The sequence below is a fragment of the Poecilia mexicana genome, unplaced genomic scaffold (genome assembly GCF_051168715.1).
Source record: "Poecilia mexicana isolate PSO_F unplaced genomic scaffold, ASM5116871v1 scaffold_2, whole genome shotgun sequence".
Lineage (NCBI taxonomy): Eukaryota > Metazoa > Chordata > Actinopteri > Cyprinodontiformes > Poeciliidae > Poecilia > Poecilia mexicana.
Window position 1 is genome coordinate 52,041,625 of NW_028263371.1, and position 20,588 is coordinate 52,062,212.

At 42.8% G+C, this 20,588-nt stretch overlaps 1 protein-coding gene across 1 annotated transcript in view; it reads left to right on the forward strand.

The window, feature by feature from the left end:
• Window positions 1–20,418, forward strand: part of LOC106928839 (titin-like) — a 155,360-nt gene extending 134,942 nt beyond the window's left edge. The window contains exons 206-231 of the mRNA XM_088002850.1: window positions 32–331; window positions 449–2,515; window positions 2,640–2,942; window positions 3,047–3,352; window positions 3,559–3,849; window positions 3,956–4,255; window positions 4,468–4,773; window positions 4,961–5,263; window positions 5,413–5,694; window positions 5,829–6,422; window positions 6,554–6,841; window positions 7,042–7,341; window positions 7,442–7,744; window positions 7,894–8,196; window positions 8,291–8,875; window positions 8,965–9,267; window positions 9,570–9,869; window positions 9,950–10,525; window positions 10,628–10,933; window positions 11,043–11,648; window positions 11,760–16,888; window positions 16,971–17,127; window positions 17,213–17,694; window positions 17,804–17,957; window positions 18,373–18,675; window positions 19,091–20,418. Of these exons, the coding sequence (XP_087858976.1) occupies window positions 32–331; window positions 449–2,515; window positions 2,640–2,942; window positions 3,047–3,352; window positions 3,559–3,849; window positions 3,956–4,255; window positions 4,468–4,773; window positions 4,961–5,263; window positions 5,413–5,694; window positions 5,829–6,422; window positions 6,554–6,841; window positions 7,042–7,341; window positions 7,442–7,744; window positions 7,894–8,196; window positions 8,291–8,875; window positions 8,965–9,267; window positions 9,570–9,869; window positions 9,950–10,525; window positions 10,628–10,933; window positions 11,043–11,648; window positions 11,760–16,888; window positions 16,971–17,127; window positions 17,213–17,694; window positions 17,804–17,957; window positions 18,373–18,675; window positions 19,091–19,383 (15,440 nt within the window). The 3' untranslated portion in view covers window positions 19,384–20,418. The remainder of the gene's footprint in view (window positions 1–31; window positions 332–448; window positions 2,516–2,639; window positions 2,943–3,046; window positions 3,353–3,558; window positions 3,850–3,955; window positions 4,256–4,467; window positions 4,774–4,960; window positions 5,264–5,412; window positions 5,695–5,828; window positions 6,423–6,553; window positions 6,842–7,041; window positions 7,342–7,441; window positions 7,745–7,893; window positions 8,197–8,290; window positions 8,876–8,964; window positions 9,268–9,569; window positions 9,870–9,949; window positions 10,526–10,627; window positions 10,934–11,042; window positions 11,649–11,759; window positions 16,889–16,970; window positions 17,128–17,212; window positions 17,695–17,803; window positions 17,958–18,372; window positions 18,676–19,090) is intronic.
• Window positions 20,419–20,588: the final 170 nt, after the last annotated feature.

Below are 20,588 nucleotides of genomic sequence, written 5' to 3' on the forward strand. Positions count from 1 at the left end.
TTAATTATCTCAATGTGACTCTGTTATATAGACACTCCAGGGGAACCAGTAGGACCAATCACCTTCACAAATATCTCAGAGGGCAAGTGCACTCTGTCTTGGAATCCACCAGAAAATGATGGCTGCTCTGAGATTACACATTACATCATTGAAAAACGGGAAACTGCCAAAATTTCCTGGGCCTTAGTGTCTGATGAATGTAAGGAGTGTGCTTTTAATGCCACCAAGCTCATCAAGTCCAATGAGTACCAGTTCAGGGTGTCTGCAGTTAACAAGTTTGGTGTTGGTAGGCCCCTGGAATCCAGTCCTGTCATTGCACAATTGCAATACAGTAAGTGGAAAATTCCTAAAGCCTTGAAAATATACAAAATATTTTCTACATTTTATAGATTCTACTTAAATTGTTCATGTTTATTTGATTATTGATCTCCAAAATATTTTCTCCCAGCAACTCCTGATGCCCCAGGAACTCCTGATGCCACTGAGGTGACAGGAGAGAGCATAACACTGTCCTGGACTTCTCCAACATCTGATGGAGGCAACCCTATTCAGCACTATATTCTAGAGAAAAGAGAAAAGAAAACCGTTCGGTTCTACAAGGTGATCACCAAAAAACCTATCATTGAATGTGCTCACAAGGTGCTTAACCTATCAGAAGATATGGAATACGAGTTCCGAGTCATGGCTGTCAACGACGCTGGTGTTGGACCTCCTAGCAACATCTCTTTGCCAATCAAGGCTGCTGAACCTAAAGACATTCCATGTGCTCCATCTGTGGTTTGTGTGTCAGACTCCACAAACACTTCCATTAGTTTGGAATGGACCAAACCAGTTGATGATGGAGGCATGGAGATCATTGGCTACATCATTGAAATGGTGAAGGGAGAGGGCACTGAATGGAAGAGAGTAAATGAGGAACTTGTGTCAGAAACTAATTATGTGGTGAAAGGTCTACAGACAGGAGCTGAGTACAAATTCCGTGTTGCAGCAGTTAATCATATAGGCAGAGGTGAAGACAAGGAGATTCCAGAACCTGCTCAGGCTGTTGATAGGTTAACACCACCACAGGTGGACATTGATGCCACATTTAAGCAGACACACATAGTCAAGGCTGGAAGTTCTATATGTTTGGGCATTCACTTCCGAGGAAAGCCCATTCCTTCTGCTACATGGGTGAAGGAGGAAGGAGAGCTAAGTGGAATGTCAGAGATCACAACTATTGATGGTTACAGCTCTTTAAGCATCGAAAACTGCTCTAGATATGACACAGGCAAATACACAGTTAACCTGGAGAATTCCAGTGGTAGTAAGGCTGTTACCTTTGTGGTAAAAGTAATGGATACACCTGGACCGCCAGAGGCCGTAGCTTTCAAGGAAGTCTCCAGAGGATCAGTCACACTTGTCTGGAAGCCACCTGTCAATGACGGTGGAGCTCGTATTCATCACTATATTGTTGAGAGGCGTGAGGCTAGTCGACGGACATGGCAGGAATCTGGTGGCAAATGCACACAGGGTATTCTCAAGATCCAGGATCTGCTGGAGGGAGTTCCTTATTTCTTCAGAGTCTCAGCTGAAAACCACCATGGTGTGGGTGAGGCCTTTGAGCTAACTGAACCAGTCATTGCCACAGCAGAGCCATCACCTCCAAAGAGACTGGATATCATCGATACCACAGATAATTCTGTGTTACTAGGCTGGTTGAAGCCAGAACATGATGGTGGCAGCCGCATTCAGGGTTATCTTATTGAGGCTAGACCAAAGGGTGGAGACAAATGGGTAGTGGTTGGAAACACCAAGAATCTTACCTTTGCTGTTGAAAAGCTCAATAAGGGTGATGAGTATGACTTCCGTGTGAAGGCTAAAAATGAAGCTGGTTATAGTTTACCAAAGAAAACTCTGGCGCCTGTGCTGGTAAAGGAGCCTCATATTGAGCCTGCTGCTGACCTTAGTGAGATACCCAACCAGCTTATCACATGCAGGTCTGGCAGCACATTCACCATTGATGTTCCTATCAGTGGTAGGCCTGCTCCTAAGGTCTCATGGAAGTTGGAAGAAATGAGACTAAAGAACTCAGACAGAGTCACCATCAAAGTAACTAAAGACAGAGCTAGTATCTCAGTCAAAGAAGCCATGAGAGGAGACGGAGGAAAATACTATCTTACGCTGGAAAATGTAACAGGAACCAAGACATTTACGGTTGAAGTTAACGTTACAGGCAGACCAAGCCCTCCATCTGGACCAATTGAAATTTCCTCCATCTCCTCTGAGTCCTGCATTGTTAATTGGCAACCGCCTGAGGATGATGGTGGCACTGACATCACCAACTACATTGTGGAGAAGCGTGAATCTGGCTCCACGGCTTGGCAGTTGATCAACTCCAGTGTAAAACGCACATCTCTTCATGTTGGTCATCTGACCAAATATATGCAATACACATTCAGAGTCTCAGCTGAGAACCGATTTGGGGTCAGCAAGCCCACCGAGTCCGAGACGATCGTTGCAGAACATCCCTTCTGTAAGTGTTACCCTCAAGTTTTTTCTTTCTTTGAAATTATGTGGTTTTATACTACATGAATACATATCTCAAATCTTACAATCATTACTACACTGTAATAACCAAACTCTTTGTTTAAATACAGCACCTCCAGGACCCCCAACAAAACCTTCAGTCTTTAATGTCACAGCAAACACAATGACTCTAAGATGGGAGGAACCCTACCATGATGGTGGAAGCAAGGTGACAGGCTACTGGATTGAAAAGAAGGAGAGGAACAATATATTGTGGGTTAGGGAAAATAAGATCCCATGCTTTGAATGCTACTACAAGGTGGAAGGCCTAGTTGAAGGCCTGGAATACCAGTTCAGGGTTTATGCCATGAACAGTGCAGGACTCAGCAAAGCCAGTGAGGCCTCTAAGGGAGCAGTTGCTCAAAATCCAGTTGGTACGTTTTGTCAGAAGTATAATGTTACATATAGTATGATGTTTTTCTGCTAAGAAATGTGTTGTTCTATCCTATCTGACAACAATCTTTTGACTGGCATTTAGATCCACCAAGTAAACCTGAAGTTACCAAGGTTACAAGAACCACTGTCTCCTTGAAATGGTCAGCTCCATTGAATGATGGCGGTAGTCCAATTGTTGGCTACATCATCGAACGAAAGCCCTACACTTTGACAGGCGAGGGCCGCTGGCTCAAGTGTAACTACACCAATGTAACAGATCATTTCTTCACTGTTACTGCCCTGGGAGAGGGAGAGGCCTATGAATTTAGGGTGATCGCAAAGAATGCCAACCAAGTCTTCAGCACACCATCTGAATCCACAGGGTCTGTGCAGTGCAAGACTGATTTTGGTAAGAGTTTATTCCATGGAAATCTCCAATACTCTATTAAGCACAACTTCAGACATGATAGTTAGATACAACTACATTGATTTTATTTTGTGCGATGTCTGTTTGAACATACTAACAGCCAGACCATGACCAAGATACATCTGAATATGAGAACAGTAAAACTGAAGTGACGGTTGATAATTGTCAAATTTATGTCCACTTAACAGAACCACCAAAGGCCAATTTGGACAGCAAACTTCTCTCTGAAACTGTAATGGTTAGAGCTGGTTCAGACCTGGTTCTGGATGCTGCAGTGGGAGGTAGACCTGATCCAAAGGCTTTCTGGTCCAAGGGCAACAGGGAACTGGAGATGTGTGAAAAATATCACCTGCAGTACAGCCCTACCAGAGCTATGGCCATTATTAAATTTTGTGACAGAGATGATACTGGAAAATACATCCTAACAGCCAGAAACGTGAGTGGAACCAAGACTGCAGAGGTCAATGTCAAAGTGCTTGGTAAGTATTTTGTTTATTTGTTTACCATCTGAATTATTTGTAATTTGATAACTCTTGGCACATTTTTGCAAAGTGACTTACTCTAAATATGTCTGTTTTTGGCTAGACACACCTGGAGTGTGTGAAGGCAACATTGAAATCAGCAAGATAACAGAAGAGTCATGCACTCTAAGCTGGAAGCCTCCTCTTGAGGATGGCGGAGATGACATTACACACTACATTGTAGAGAGGCGTGATACCAACAGACTGAACTGGGTGATTATGAATGCTGAGTGCAAGGAGCTGACATGCAACATCACTGGTTTGTTCAAGAACACAGAGTACTTGTTCAGAGTTCGTGGAGTCAACAAGTATGGTTCTGGCGTTTATCTCCAGTCACAGCCGATGGTGGCCAAAAACACATTCAGTAAGTACAAGTGAAACTATTGAAAACAAATCCCTAAACGTGTGGATTAAAAATATCAAAATACCAGTTTAATTTACCCAGGATTTTGTTGTCTATTCTATTGTCTCAAGGTATTTAAACTACAATCAAAAAGACTAATCTTACCAAAGAGAAAGGCATGAAACAAATCACCTCACTACCACTAAAGTCTCTTTTTGTTATCTGTTCCTTAGCTGTGCCCACTCCTCCTGGAGCCCCAGAGATCCTAGTTTCAGGAAAGGATTTTGCCACTATAGAGTGGCTAAAGCCAGAAAATGATGGTGGTAGCCCAATAACTCATTACCTGGTTGAAAGACATGAGAGAAAGAGTGCCCGCTGGGTAAAGGTGAACAAGGATGGTGCTCACCTGGATACCACTCTAAAGGTGGCCGGTTTGACTGAAGGCAACATCTATCAGTTCAGAGTAACAGCCATAAACAAGGCCGGCGAGAGTGAACCCAGTGAGGTTTCTCTGTATGTCGTCTGCAGAGTGCCAACGAGTAAGTTTCATCATTGCCTTGAATAACATGTTACTTAAGATGTCAGAATTTACCTTCATATTAACTTTAATCTGTAACTTTAATCTGTAAGTGTCATGATATTTTTTAAGACAGTAGTAAAGAGTAAAACCATGTTATTAGTAAATAATTTAGAAGAGCTCATATAAACTTACCTACCTTTTCGTAGGCACTCCCGCACCTCCTTCTATTCCTCGAATCATCGACACCCATGCTGACAGCATTAGCCTTGCTTGGTCTCGACCTGTGGAAGATGGAGGTGCTGATGTCATTGGCTACATTCTGGAGATGCAGGAAGCTGGAGCAGAGGAATGGAAGAAGGCCCATGAGAAGACCCTGCGTGCTGCAGAGTATGTGGTGACTGGACTTTCTGCAGGCAAGAAGTATTGTTTCAGAGTGGCTGGTATCAATGTCAATGGAACAGGAGACTTTAGTGAACCATGTGCTGAGACTGAGCCAGTGGAAAGAATTGGTAAGTGTTTGAACAGGCCTCAGAAAATAAGTCTAAATATCAGCTGATGTCATTGATTTGTTTGCATTTGTCCCACAACAGAAAATTTTGTGTACACTAAAAAAGTTCCTTAGACCTGAATTTTGCAACACGTCATCTATCTCTTACAGAACCTCCTGATTTTGAACTCCACGATGACCTCAAAAAGACAATCTGCTTGCGTGCTGGTGGCTCCCTCCGCCTATTTGTCAGTGTCACAGGTCGTCCTGCCCCTACCATAACATGGAGCAAACCTGGTGTTGACCTCCATAATAGAGGCTTCATTGAGGTCACAAACAAATCCACCACTCTCATAATTGACAAGGTTCATCGCTATGATGCTGGCAAGTACACGCTATTGGCTGAGAACACTGCTGGGAAGCAGGAAGTCAGTATTCTTGTCAAGGTTTACGGTATGTTAATATTACTATCTATAAATAATATTATTTAATTCTTTGATTTCCATTATATATTTGATATTGTTTTTATGAAGTTAACCCGATTTTTGAAAGTTTGTATTTTGACTAGAGACACTTTATATTCTTAGACACACCTGGACCAACTGGGCCAATCAAGATGAAAGAGCTCACTAAGGACTCTGCCACCATTTCCTGGGAAGCCCCAGCTGTGGATGGTGGTGCTCCTGTCAATAACTACATAATTGAAAGACGAGAGGCCTCAATGAGAGCCTACAAGACAGTAACTTCCAAGTGCAATAAAACTTCCTATAAGATTGATAATCTGATGGAGGGAATGCTATATTACTTCCGTGTCCTCCCTGAAAACATTTATGGAATTGGAGAGCCCTGCGAGACTCCAGACGTCATCCTGGTTTGTGAAGTTCCTCTTCCACCACATAAGTTTGAGGTGTCAGATGTCACTAAGAGCACAGTCACTCTGTCTTGGGAAAAGCCAGAGCATGATGGTGGCAGTAGGTTGACAGGTTACGTCATTGAAGCTTGCAAGTTTGGTACTGACAAGTGGATGAAGGTGGCAACACTGAAGCTCACAGACTTTGAGCACACCATAGAGAAACTGAATGAGAAAGAACAATATTTGTTCAGAATTAAAGCTGTCAACAGCAGAGGAGCCAGTGAGCCAAAAGAACTTGTTGCTGCTGTCACTGTCCAGGAACAGAGAGGTAACAAAAGAACAAAGCTCTACTGCCCTTATTTTCATTTAAATCATTGCATAATTAAGATTCAGTGCAACATCCTGGCTGTTAATACTTCCCACTGAGGCAAACAATTTGTTTGTTTTTTTTTCTTTTAGTGATGCCTGCAGTAGACTTGTCCAGCATTCCCCAGAAGGTTGTTAATGTTTTGGCTGGTAAGACATTGGAGCTGGACCTCCCAATCATTGGCAGACCTCCTCCTGTTTCATCCTGGTATTTTGCGGACAACAAGATAAAGATAACAGATCGGGTGAAGGTCAAGAGCACTGGCAAGTTCTCCAAGTTAACTGTGTCTGACACAACCATTAATGACAGCGGTGACTACACACTTGAAGTCAAGAATGCTGTTGGAGTCATCACTGAGGTCATCAAGGTCATCATTCTCTGTAAGACATTTTTCCAACTATCATTTATTTATTTATTTATTCATTACTGTATTAATAGCCAAGTCAACACCAAACACATAACTGACATTTACTATTTAGTTAACGATCGTAGTCCACTTGAACTTTGTGTGTCATGAAAATATCATAACCTACAGGACATGTGTAAACTGACCATCATTTCTCTTTCTTCACTTTTTCAGCTAAACCAGATGAACCTCAAGGGCCTATACGATTTGATGAGATTGATGCCACTACTGTCACCTGCAGCTGGGATCCCCCAGTCAGAGATGGTGGAGCTCCCATTAGTGGTTATTTAGTAGAACAGCGTGATGCTCACAGGCCTGGCTGGGTGACTGTTTCTGACTCTGTGAGCAGACCGTTGTTCAGGTTTGAGAACCTCATTGAGGGAGATGAATATGTCTTCCGTGCAGCTGCTGTGAATCGCTATGGCACCGGAGAGTTCCTCCAGTCTGAGATTGTCACTTGTAGGAGCTTGAAAAGTAAGACTCTTAACATTAGCTATACATTATACGCTTGCTGTAAAATGCAGACCAGTATTATATGACAGCAGCAAAATGGTAACACAAGCTTCCTCCACAGATGTGCCTGGACCTCCTGGTCGTCCAATTACCTTTGATGTGTCTCGTGATGGAATGACTGTTGCTTGGGAGCCACCAGATGAAGACGGAGGTCTTGAGGTTTCTGGATACATCATTGAGCGCAAAGAAGTAAGGGCTGACCGATGGGTGCGTGCAAACAAGAATCCTGTCACTATGACCAGGTACAGGTCAACTGGGTTGATTGAAGGCCTGGAATATGAACATAGAATTACAGCCATTAACGCAAGAGGCCTCAGCAAACCAAGTTTGCCATCCAAGCCAGCAGTAGCAACAGATCCCATTGGTAAGCAAAAACTAACAAGACTTAAATATATAATTGGTTAAAATAAATATTAAAAAATCCCATCATTTAAAGTGTTGCCAAAACGAGAAGTAATGTTAAGCACAACTTAATAGTCACAACATCTTGCATATGTTTTTTTTCCTGTGCAGATCCACCCGGCTGTCCTCAAAACCCAAGAATCACAGATACTACGAAGTCATCTGTGTCACTTGCTTGGAGTCCACCTGATGATGAGGGAGATGCTAGAGTAGATGGTTATTTGATTGAGATGCAGAAGGTGGGCTCTGTGGCCTGGATCAAGTGCAACACCACTCCTTCTCTCATATGCGAGTACACGCTGACCAACATGCCACAAGGAGAGGAGTTCAAATTCCGTGTAATGGCTTGTAATGCTGGTGGTTCTGGAGAACCTGCAGAAGTACCAGGAACGGTCAAAGTAACAGAAATGCTTGGTAGGAAACCACATCTACAACTGTGCAATCAGGTTTATGACATAAAACGAGTGCTCAGATCAAAACTAAGTTTTCAAAAATTATTGTTTTTCAGAATCTCCTGATTATGAACTGGAGTTGAAATACAAAGATGTGTACGTTGTCCGTCATGGAGGAGTGGTTAGACTCTCTGTACCCATTAAAGGCAAACCCCTTCCAACTTGTAAATGGTCAAAGGATACTGGAGCTATCGCTGCGAAGGCTATGATTGCCTCCACCGAGGACTCCAGTGAATTAGTGATAAAGGGAGCAGAAAGGAGTGACTCTGGTCTGTATGAGCTCCTGCTGGAAAATAAGGTTGGAAAGAAGAAAGCCCAGATTAAGGTCAGAGTCATCGGGCGCCCAAGTGCTCCAGAGGGACCGATGGTCTTTGAGGAAATCCAAGCCAACTCTGTAAAGGTCTCCTGGAAGCCACCCAAGGATGATGGCGGCTCAGAGATTCTTGGCTACATTGTAGAAAGGCGTGAAGCAGCCAGAAATGCCTGGTACACCGTGGACTCTAGAGTAACTGAGACCCAGCTTGTTGTTAAGGGCTTAAAAGAAGGAACAGAATACCACTTCAAAGTTACTGCTGAAAACTCATTTGGCATCAGTGCATCTCTAAAATCTGAACAGCCGCTGGTACCAAAGACTCCTCTCTGTAAGTTTTGTTTTCTGCAAACCAACTGTCTTTGAAAAGCTTTAAATTATGTATTTTATTTACAAAACCTTATCTGCTTTTAAAATTAGGTCCTCCTGAGCCTTCAACTGCACCACCTGAGATAATGGATGTTACCAAAAGCTCAGTGGCACTTGCCTGGTCCAGACCAAAGGATGATGGAGGATCTGCCATCAACGGTTATTTTGTTGAGTACAAGGAGGTTTCCACTGAGACATGGATCCGCCACGAGACCAAGATCATCTCTACTATGTTCACTATACATGGACTTACCCCTGATACAGACTACCAATTCCGCATTATTGCTGTTAACAACATAGGTGAAAGTGAGGCTGGTCCAGCATCTGATCCTGTCACATGCAAAGATCCATTTGGTGAGTATTGTGTGCTGATAAAGTTCCACTCAGGATTTATGTAGTCATTACCATTTAGCAATTACAATAATAAAAAAGAGATCAATTAATTACTTAATTAATCCCTAATGCCTAGTGTTAAGTCTAAATAATGTTTAGAACTAATAATGTTTTAAACAATGTTTTTATTTTATCTTATTTTATAGATATAATAATTAGTACTGGTAGACATTAGCATAGTTTCTCCTTTAGTTTTCCTGTTTGAGAATTCAAAAGAATATAGATAAAATAAAGAACAAATTTGACTTAATGTTTTTTCACAGACAAGCCCAGCCAACCAGGAGAGATTGACACAGTGAATGTGAGTAACAACTTCATTACTATTTCCTGGCAACCTCCTGAGTGTGATGGTGGAAAGGAAGTCCTGGGCTACTGGGTTGAGTACAGAAAGTCTGTGGAGAGCACCTGGAAGAAGAGCAATAAACAGAGGGTTAAGGAAAAGGAATTCACCATGGTGGGCTTGGCTGAGGCCACCGAATATGAGTTCAGAGTCTTTGCTGAGAATGAAACAGGAATGAGTAGACCCCGTAGGACTGCCACATGCATCAAGACGAAACTAATAGGTGAGTGCAACTAAAAACAGTTTATAACATTATTAAACACAATATGTTTCATTGTTTCATTAAGTTGTTTTTACCAACAGCTGAAAGTAAACCAAGCCTTAGGAAAGAAATGGATGAAACCACCGCCAAGCTTGGCCAGCCTGCCGTCATGAAATGCCAGATTGTTGGCCGACCTGTTCCAGAAATTAAGTGGTATCACGCTGGCAAGGAAATTGTTGAGTCCCGCAAGTATGAGATGAGCTCTGATGGCCGCAACCACTCCCTGTCTATCATGACAGACCAGCAGGAAGATGAAGGAGAATATACCTGCAAGGCAGTGAATGAAGCAGGAGAAGTTGAGACCACTGGCATTCTAGTGTTGGAGGCTGCTCCATCCTTCCACCCCGATTACCCTCTTAAGGAAACATATTATGCTGGACTGGGAACAACTCTACGCATCCATGCCGTTTATATTGGTCGTCCTCAGCCAAAGATCATGTGGCTGCATGGAGCTAAGACACTGGAAAACACAGAGGATATTAGCATTGAGACCACTGAGCACTACACACACCTAATAGTAAAGAATGCTCAGCGCAGAGTGAATGGAGGAAAATATAGGATCAGACTGCATAACCACTTTGGCAGGGCTGACACTGCATTCAATGTTGAAATTTATGGTATGTGAATTAAATTGTTTTTAGTACTGTACAAACACCTTTAGTGATAATAAGAATACTATTAGATTTCTGTACAATAACATCCTGTACCTTTGTCCACAGACAAACCTGATATACCTCAGGGACCCATTGTCCTGGATGCCCTCCTTAAGAACTCTGTCATTATCAGCTGGAAACCTCCCAAGGATGATGGAGGCTGTATGATCACCAACTATATTGTAGAAAAAAGAGAAGACAAAGAGGGCACGGAGTGGGAACTTGTGTCTTCCTCCATTAACAGCACATCTTGCCGTGTGCCCAACCTCATTGACAGTGCTGGATACTTTTTCCGTGTTTATGCCCAGAATAGATATGGCAACAGTGAGCCACTGGAGCTCATCTCCCCCATCCTGATCAAGAGCCAACTGGGTAAGACAGTGTCACATTTTTTTATTTTACAAGGAACAAAGAAATTGTTTTACAACCTAAACTTTATTGCAAAAGAGTTGACAAGTGTTTCCTTAATATATGTCCACAGAGAGACCATCACCACCTTTGTCACCAGTTGTTTCTGGTATCACTAAGGATTCCTGTGTGGTTTCCTGGAAACCCCCACTAAGTGATGGGGGATCTAAGATCAAGAGCTATTGCCTTGAAAAGAAACATAAAAAAGATAAGAAGGAATGGACCGAATGGACTCCAGTTACCACAGATGAGATCAAGCAAACTGTGTTCTCCGTCAAACGCCTGACTGAGGGCATTGAATACATCTTCCGTGTCAAGTGTGAAAACCTTGGAGGAGAAAGTGATTACAGTGAGGAGACCCCTGCCATCATACCTGCAACTGCCATAGACGTCCGCGCTCCTGCCTTCAAGGAGGAGCTGAGGAACATGAGTGTCAAATACAAGAGCAATGCTACCCTTGTGTGCAAGATTACAGGGCAGCCTAAGCCTGTGATTAAATGGTTTAGACGAGGAAAGGAGATCCACTCAGATGGAAAGAAGATCAAGATCCAGGAGTTTAAAGGAGGATACCACCAGTTGGTCATCACTGAGGCTGATGAGGAAGACTCCACTGTTTATCAGATCAGAGCCACCAACCAAGGGGGCTCAATATGTGCTACAGTCTCTCTAGATGTTGAAAGTAAGCTTAAAACACTTAATTTCATCATTAAAGTCAATTACATATTTAATGTTAAAGTGCTGTTAATATATCTAACTCACTATAAAATGTAATTATTTTTCTTCTTTTTAGTCCCTGCCAAGATCCATTTGCCAAAGAACCTGAAAGACAAGGAAGCCATCCCAGCTTTACGTGGGGAGGTGGTCAATATCAAGATTCCCTTCAGTGGTAAACCAGATCCTGTTATTACATGGCAGAAGGGACAAGATCTTATTGACAGTAATGGTCACTACCAGGTGATCGTCACCAGATCGTTCACTTCCCTGGTTTTTGCCAATGGAGTGGAAAAGAAGGATGCAGGTTTCTACATTGTCTGTGCCAAGAACAGATTTGGTATTGATCAACAAACCGTTGAATTGGATGTTGCTGATGTGCCTGATCCACCTCGTGGCATCAAAGCCAGTGATGTATCCAGAGACTCAGTCACACTGAACTGGGTGGCTCCAGCCAATGATGGTGGCAGCAAGGTTGTAAGCTACATCATTGAAAAATGTCCGACCACTGCTGAGAGGTGGGAACGTGTTGCACAGTCCCGTGACACCCACTACACTGTAATTAATTTGTTTGGAGGTACAAGCTATCAGTTCAGAGTTATTGCTGAAAACAAATTTGGACAGAGTGCTCCATCTGAAAGCAGTGGACCTGTCATGACTAAAGAAGACAAATCCAGAGTTTTGCTTTATGACAGGGAGGTTGGTGATACTGAACGAGTCCCCAAGGGCAAAGCTCAACACTCCGACACCAAGAATCTGCACAACAAATATTCCATTGCAGAAGAACTGGGCAGAGGCCAATTTGGCATTGTTCACCGCTGTGTTGATATTAGCTCTGAGCAGACCTACATGGCCAAATTTGTCAAAGTGAGAGGTGCTGATCAGGCAATAATTAAAAAGGAAATTGCAACACTCAATTTGGCCAAACACGCTAACTTCCTGCTTCTTCATGAGTCCTTTGAAAGCCCAGAGGAATTGGTCCTGATCTATGACTTTATTTCTGGCCATGACATCTTTGAGCGCCTTAATACAGCAGAGTTTGAGCTCAATGAACGGGAGATTGTTAACTATATCAGGCAGATTTGTTCAGCCCTGGAATATCTGCATTCTCAGAGATATGGGCACTTTGATATCAGACCTGAAAACATTGTATACACAACTAGAAGCAGCTCAACTGTGAAGATTATTGAGCTGGGGCAATCCAGACACCTGACACCTGGAGAACAAATCAAGATTCAGTACACTACTGCAGAGTATGCTGCCCCTGAGATCCACCAGTGTGACATGGTTAGTACAGTTACTGACATGTGGTCTGTGGGTGTCCTTACCTACGTGCTTCTCAGTGGTCTTAATCCATTCACAGCCGAAACCAACCAACAAATGATTGATAACATTTCAAATGCAGCCTATGGCTATGATGATGAGTCATTTAAGCAAGTCAGTGTAGAAGCCTTAGACTTTACAGATCGTTTAATGACAAAAGAACGCAAGCACCGCATGACTGCAGCTGAGGCTCTGCTGCATCCATGGCTAACAAAACCTGCAGAAGAGATAAGTGCCAGGGCAATCCCAGTAGGTAGACACAAGAGATACTATCAGGCAATGGTCAAGAAAGAATGGAGCACTGTAGTTTCTGCTGCCCGGGTGGCCAGCGGTGGTTCAATCAGGTCCCAGCGTGGTGTCTTTGTCTCTAAAGTAAAGATTGCTCCATTTGAACATGGTCCTCTTGCAGGCCAAGTTAGCCATGCAGTGGTCAATGAAGGAGACAATGTGAAGTTCATCTGCAACATTGAAAATTATGACAGCACCACTGAAGTTACATGGTACTGTGGTGTCAGGCAACTTGAAGCTGGAGACAAGTATGAAATTGAATATGAAGATGGTCTGGCTGTCATTAACATCAACAAGATCACTAGAGCAGATGATGGCACGTACAGATGCAAGGTTGTGAATGAGTATGGTGAAGATAGTGCTTATGCAGAGCTTTTTGTCAGTGGGGTTAGATCCTACCGTGACTTCTTCACTACTCGTGTGGTTAGAAGAACAAAGCGAAGAGTTGACACTGCTAGAATGCTGCAGAAGCCACCAGAATTTACTCTTCCTCTGGTCAACCGCACAGCCTATCTTGGTGAGGATGTGCGCTTTGGAGTAACCATCACTGTTCATCCTGAGCCTCGTGTTATCTGGCATAAATCTGGACAAAAGCTTATCCCTGGACATGATGACAGGAAATACACCTTCACTACTGACAAAGGCTTGTACCAGCTTATAATCCACAATTTGGAAAAGGAGGATGATGCTGAGTACAGTGTTGTAGCCCGTAACAGGTATGGAGACGACAGCTGCAAGGCCCGCCTCACTGTTGTTCCTCGTCCTAAACCAGCAGACCTCACTTTGAGGCCCATGTTCAAACGGCTGCTTGCAAACATTGAGTGCAGGGAGGGTCAGAATGTTCGTTTTGAGATTAGAGTTTCTGGCCACCCAACACTGAAGTGGGAGAAAGATGGCACACCTTTAGCCTTTGGACCATCCATAGAAGTTGTTCATGAAGGCTTGGACTACTACATCCTTCATGTAAGAGACACTCTCCCTGAGGACTCTGGTGTATACAGGGTTACAGCAACCAACTCTGCTGGATCTGCCAGTTGCCAAGCAACTCTTAAAGTGGAGAGAGTAACTCATGTGAAAAAGGAGTATGAGCCCAGTGAAAAGGAGAAGCAAAAGATAGCTGGACAAGAGGAATTGGACAAAAAGGTTAGACTGGCTCAGATTTTGTCAGGCACTGTTGTTACACCTCTCCCACCCGCAGCAGTAGAAGCTGTCAGAGAGGCAGCCACTATGTTTAAACCTGCTGTCACAACTAAGAAAGGTGAGAAAACTGAGGCTGAGATCAAGAAAGAACAAGAGGAGAGAAAGAAGAGAGCAGATGAGAAAAGGCTTCGTATGCCATATGTTGTTCCTGCACCTCGTGTCATTAATCCAGCTGTTCTCGAGGAAGATGTAGAAATTAAACACTTCCAGCCACTGTCTGACATGAAATGGTACAAAAAGCTGCGGGATCAATATGAATTCCCTGAGCCAATGGAAAAAATCAGGCAAAAGAGAATGAAACGTATCCGTCTGTCACGGTGGGAACAGTTTTATGAGGTGCCCATCAGGATCAAGGAACAGTATAAGCCTAAGTGGCGCATCTCTTCAATGACTCAGGACGACTTGGAGACTGTGAGACCCGCAAGGTATCGCACTCCTTCTCCTGAAATGGAGGCCTACCGCAGGCTCAGGAGACGTTCTCTGGGAGACCTCTCAGATGAGGAGCTGCTGCTCCCTGTAGGTGAATATCTCTCTATGAAGAGAACAGAAGAAGAAAGACTCCGTCTGGAGGAAGAGTTGGAGCTTGGTTACTCTGCTTCTCCACCTAGTCTAAGTCCAGTTCGCTTTGAGCTGTCTGCTTTGCGCCCAACATCTCCACGGAGAGTCTACAGTGATGAGGAAGAAGGAGAAGAGATTAAAAGATATGATTCATACAGAATTCCTTCTAAATACGAGGCTGGCCCAAGTTTTGTGGATCTCCGCCAACGTCATGACAAGACAACATACAAGCCTCCAAGACAGAAACAACGGGTGTATGAAGAAAGAGAAGATTTGGAGCTGCTACGTCCACATGCAACCACTCAGAGAATCTCTTCTTACAAGAGTCAACTCAAGCACATGGAATTTGAGGAGAAGACACGTACCTCTAAAAAGGAAGCCGTTACAGTTTCAACCTACTCTGAGAGCACTGAATCTGAGCATCTAACAACTTTTGCAACAGAATATATTCCTAAGCCTATAAAAAAGATTCCATTACCTGAACCACAGGTAGAAAAATCATATGAAGCAGAAAAGGCTCTAAAGACAGATGTCACACTTCCAAAAGTGGACTTTTTGTCCAGGTATGAGGAGAGAAAAGAGGCACTCAGATCAGAGAGAAGATCTGTAGAGAAGAAAGTTGAGGTTGTAACACAGGCTCCCTTCAGCCTGGACCACGCCCCACGTATTACCATCAGGATGCGATCTCATCGTGTACCCTACGGTTCCAACACAAAATTTACCCTGAATATCCAAGCCAAACCTGAACCTGAGATCAAATGGTTCCACAATGGCAAGGAGATTCATCAGAGCAGCAAATACTACATGACCAACATCAGTGGAGTTTTAACTCTCCAGATCAACAACTGTGTGACAGAAGATTCAGGTACATACCGTGTAGTCTGCAAGAATGCTAAAGGAGAAACTTCTGATTATGCTACATTAGATGTAGCAGGGGAAGAGTATGCTGCTTTTTCATCACTCCGCAAAGATGAGGAACCACCATCAGCTCATCTGCCAGAGATGACGCGAACAGAGGTGTATCATGTTTCTTCATCCAAAACAACTGTAGAGGAAACGGTCACTGAAATTGTAAAAGAGACAACTACTGTTGTTGAGGAGCCAAGGGAGAAACCAGGAGTCCCTGCCACAATCCTGACTAAACCACAGTCCTTAACTGTGGAGGAAGGAGACAATGCCCGATTTGAGTGTGATGTGGCTGGTGAACCAGCACCTTCTATGTCCTGGCTTCGTGAAGGAACCATCGTTGCTCCTTCTGCCCGTCACCACATTGTATCCACTCAGTACAATTCTACCTTTGAGATTTCTGCAGTTGAGGTGTCGGATGAAGGGAGTTACACCTTGCTAGTAGAAAATGCTAGTGGAAAGCAGGAAGCCCATTTCACTTTAAAAATAAAAAAGTCTGAGTCAAAGGAGAAAGTAGTTGCTACTCCCAGAATTACTTCTCCCGAGGCTAAATCACCATTACCCAAGTCCCCTGAACCAGTCAAATCCCCTCAGAGAGTCAAGTCACCTGAGCCAGTCAAATCTCCCCAAAGAGTAAAATCTCCAGTTTCCCCAAAGTCCCCAACACCAAAGTCTCCAACACCAAAGTCCCCAACACCAAAGTCCCCAACACCAAAGTCTCCTACTCCGAAGTCCCCAACTCCATCTGAAAGGGAGCAAGTGATCCCACCAATGAAGTCACCCAAGAGGGTGATGTCACCAACTATTGCAAAGAAGCCCTTTTTTTCAGCAGGACTCAATGATGTCACTGCATCCTGTGACTCTATTGTCAAACTGTCTGTGAAGGTGACAGGAGAGCCCAAACCTACTGTGTCTTGGTCAAAGGATGGAAAGGTAAAACATATAAATCCTCAAACTATTCAAAACATTTCATAGGATTTGACAACCTTAAATATTTTGTCTTATTGGTTTTCAGGCACTGTCTCAAGGTGGAAAGTATGAATTATTTGAGGACCAATGTTCAGCTCATCTAGAGATCTATGAATCAGAGGTATCCGATAGTGGTGTCTACAAGTGCACAGCCATAAACTCCTCTGGAGCAGTATCAACAACCTGCACAGTCACAGTGAAAGGTAAGAAAAGACACTGTGGTGAAAGGAATTATAGTTACAAATGTTCAAATGTTATAAATAAACTCCTGAATGTTTTTCATTTCAGAATTAAAGAGCCCTGTTCCAATCTCTGAGGAAATCCTAAGAAAGAAAATGGTGGATGAGGAAATATTGTCTTGCATGAAGGATGTGAAGTCCTCTGAAATCCAGAAATCCATCAAAGAAGGTCAGTCTGTGACTCTCAGGGCCAACATTCATGGGGCTTCTGACATCAGATGGATTCTGAACGGGCAGGAGCTGGACAACTCAGAGCAGTACAAATATGGAGTATCTGGAAATGACCAGACTCTGACCATCAAGTGTGTCAGTCAGCGAGAGCAAGGGATTATCACCTGTCAAGCTCAAACAGAGCAAGGCCTGATTCGGTGTCAGTTCAACATCGATGTCACACTCAAGAGCTCCGATGCTCCCTACTTCCTGGTGCAACCAAGGTCTCAAAACGTGAACGAGGGACAAAATGTTATGTTTACATGTGAAATTGGTGGAGACCTTTCCCCTGAAGTGGAGTGGTTGAAAGACAACACTGTTGTGAGTAGTTTTTGGTTTACATAAATGTTTTTTTTTTCTTTTTGCCTTGACAATTTGTGATAAGAAGTTGTCAGTCAGTATTCCAATAAAAGGAAACGTGTTTTTCCAGATTTGTGTCACTCCAAACATCAAACTGAGCCGTTCGAAGAACTTATACACACTGGAGATTTGTGAAGCCACAATTGCAGATAGTGGGAAATATACAATAAAAGCCAGGAATAAGTTTGGACAGTGCTCTGCAACATCATCGCTCAACGTAATTAGTAAGTTACATCTGTATTTCAGCTTAATTGACTGCACCTTTGTCAAAGGACTTTAAATGGCTTGCATGTAAAACTTTATAATAATTTAGTCCTGGAATGCTTAAAAATGCTTTAATGTTAAAGTTTGCATTAGATATTTTCCCTTCTGTATGCATTTATTGATGAAGCTGTTACAATTGTATCATTTCTTTAAGATATTAGTTGATGTATTCTTTATCAATTAGTTTTTCAGTTTTTTTTATTATGTTGGCAACTCTGTGCTTTAATTTCAATGGAAAAAGTTAAATAAATTTAAATCAATTGAATTGGTACTCAGAAATACAAGGCATGACAGGAACTTCGGCTTACATTCAGTCTCTGCACTCAACATCTCGTTGTGATCTTAGCCATCTGCTTGTCATTTGCATTTTCACAGCTCTTGTTGAGGAACCAATACAAATGGCTATTGTGGAGCAAAGAGCTTCTACTGAGGCTGCTATGAGCATGCAGAAAAGTTTCTTAGCCTCATCAGTTCATGTGGAAGCTTCCTCAATGCAGGCCAGCAGTTACAGCAGCAGTTCCCACTCTGCTGTTGGCCAATATTCGTTTGACAGCATGTCTGCAACAAGCATGTCTGCCATGATGGCTGAGTCAGTGGTTTCCATGAGCTCCAGCAGCAAAACAACTGGAATGTCTGCCTGTTCGCATGTAAAGGCGTTTTCTACCGGGGCTAAAACAGGTGAGACTTTACTTGCACATCTTTCTGGTAAATCCAGGATGTGAATTCTAACACCTAACTTGTTTTTTCTCTGTCTTTGCAATCTAAAAATAACAGTTAAGATGTTTGGTGTGATGTGATGTTCTTTCTCTGTTTATTTGATGTGGTGTATTGTCTAAGAATCAGCTAACAGAGAAATTCCTGGTCATGTTTTTCTGTGTGGCATGAACACTAAAACAGTGAAAAGAGATTAATTTTTTTTTCATTTTCAAACTAAGCACTAAATTGTAAGTTGCACATAGAGTATGTTAATTTCAACAGTTGTTACCACAGCAATAAAATCTAAAACAGTTTTTAAATTCAGATTTTATGGGCCAGAAATCTAAAATATGGAAGCTCTAAGACATGGTCACTGACTTCCTCTCTCCGTCCACAGGCACTCCACCAAAGATTGAAGCTCTTCCACAGGATGTTAGTGCAGAGCCGGGGAAGTTTCTGACAGTGGCAGGCCTGTTCTCTGGAGATCCTGCCCCCTCAGTTCAGTGGGTCCGCTCAGGTCGGACCCTTCCCAATGGAGATGAGCGGTTCCACGTGGATAACACAGCAGATCTCTCCACCCTAATGATCTCTGGGGTGAAGGAGGATGACGCCGGAGCATACACACTCCGACTGTCCAACGACCTTGGCTCTGACTCTGCAACTGTCAACGTGCACATCCGGTCCATGTAAAAAATGAGAAAAAAAATCATATCCCCTATTCCCTTAGTCCTCAACTTTTTATTTACAATAATCTTACTTGATAAAGATCTGGAATATTCTTGTAAATAGGAACTATTTTTGTACCAAACTTGACGTTAATTTATGCCAAACTAGACTAAAGTCTAAAGTTGTAAAATGTGCCATATTGGATAACTATGACTCAATTTTTCTGTGACATGTACATAATGTATATAGCCGAGTTTACCGGTTATGGGAAATGTATGCATTGTTATTTATGACAATAATATTAACTGAAACTAAAAGAAAGTAAAAGTAGCTAACAGGAGAAAGTTTCCGCTGGAACGAATACCCTGTTAAACTAAGAAACTAAACTCTGTGCCTCAACGATAAGTTGAAGTCTCAAGATTGCCTCAACAGGTAGAGAGGCTCCCTGTTGATGTTACAAAGCAGAAACAAAAAGACAAAGCTCTTGTTTGGACACGCATCTGTGCGTGTGATATTACAGTTTAATATGAGTTGTACCATGAGCATAAGACCCTGAGTGCTGTTTGCATCACCCTCATGTAAGCAGCATGAACCGGCCTTGTGCTCAGACTGACTGTGTCATACCACCACGATTTGATGACCAGCAAAGAGGGCGAGCGGCCTGCTCTCTTTGGGTTTAGATTAATTTTGATGAAGAGCGCTGTTTCTGGCACAGGATGGCTGGATTGGCTTCACTAAAGCAACATCTCCTGGCCATAAGAAAACATGGAGTCAGAACCAGTCCTGCTGTGCAGAAGCAGCGCCGTCTCTTGGAGGATTGTAGCTGATTTGTTGTTGTTTTTGAGTGTGAGTGTCTGTAGTTTGTAGATGTTTCACCTTGTCAGTAGTCAGGGTTTTTTTTTTTCTTTATTCACATCACTGAGCCCATCTGTGGTGAGAAGAGAAGCAGTTATGGTTTTACCCTGCACTTTGACTCTATTGATCTGCTGATGTAGAACTTATATATCATCCTCCTTGAGTTTTACTGATTTAATAAAGCATGATTTCAGCACTACTAAAGCTCTGTGATTCTGACTCTTCTGTATCTTTGGTTGGTTTTCCTGTCATCAGATTGACAACAGAGGCATCACTGAAGTTTTGAGGTTTTACATATCAAGATACATGATATTGTCTTTGTTGGATTGTACAACTACTTCAGTCTAGCCATGGGTGTGTTAAACCCAAATGAA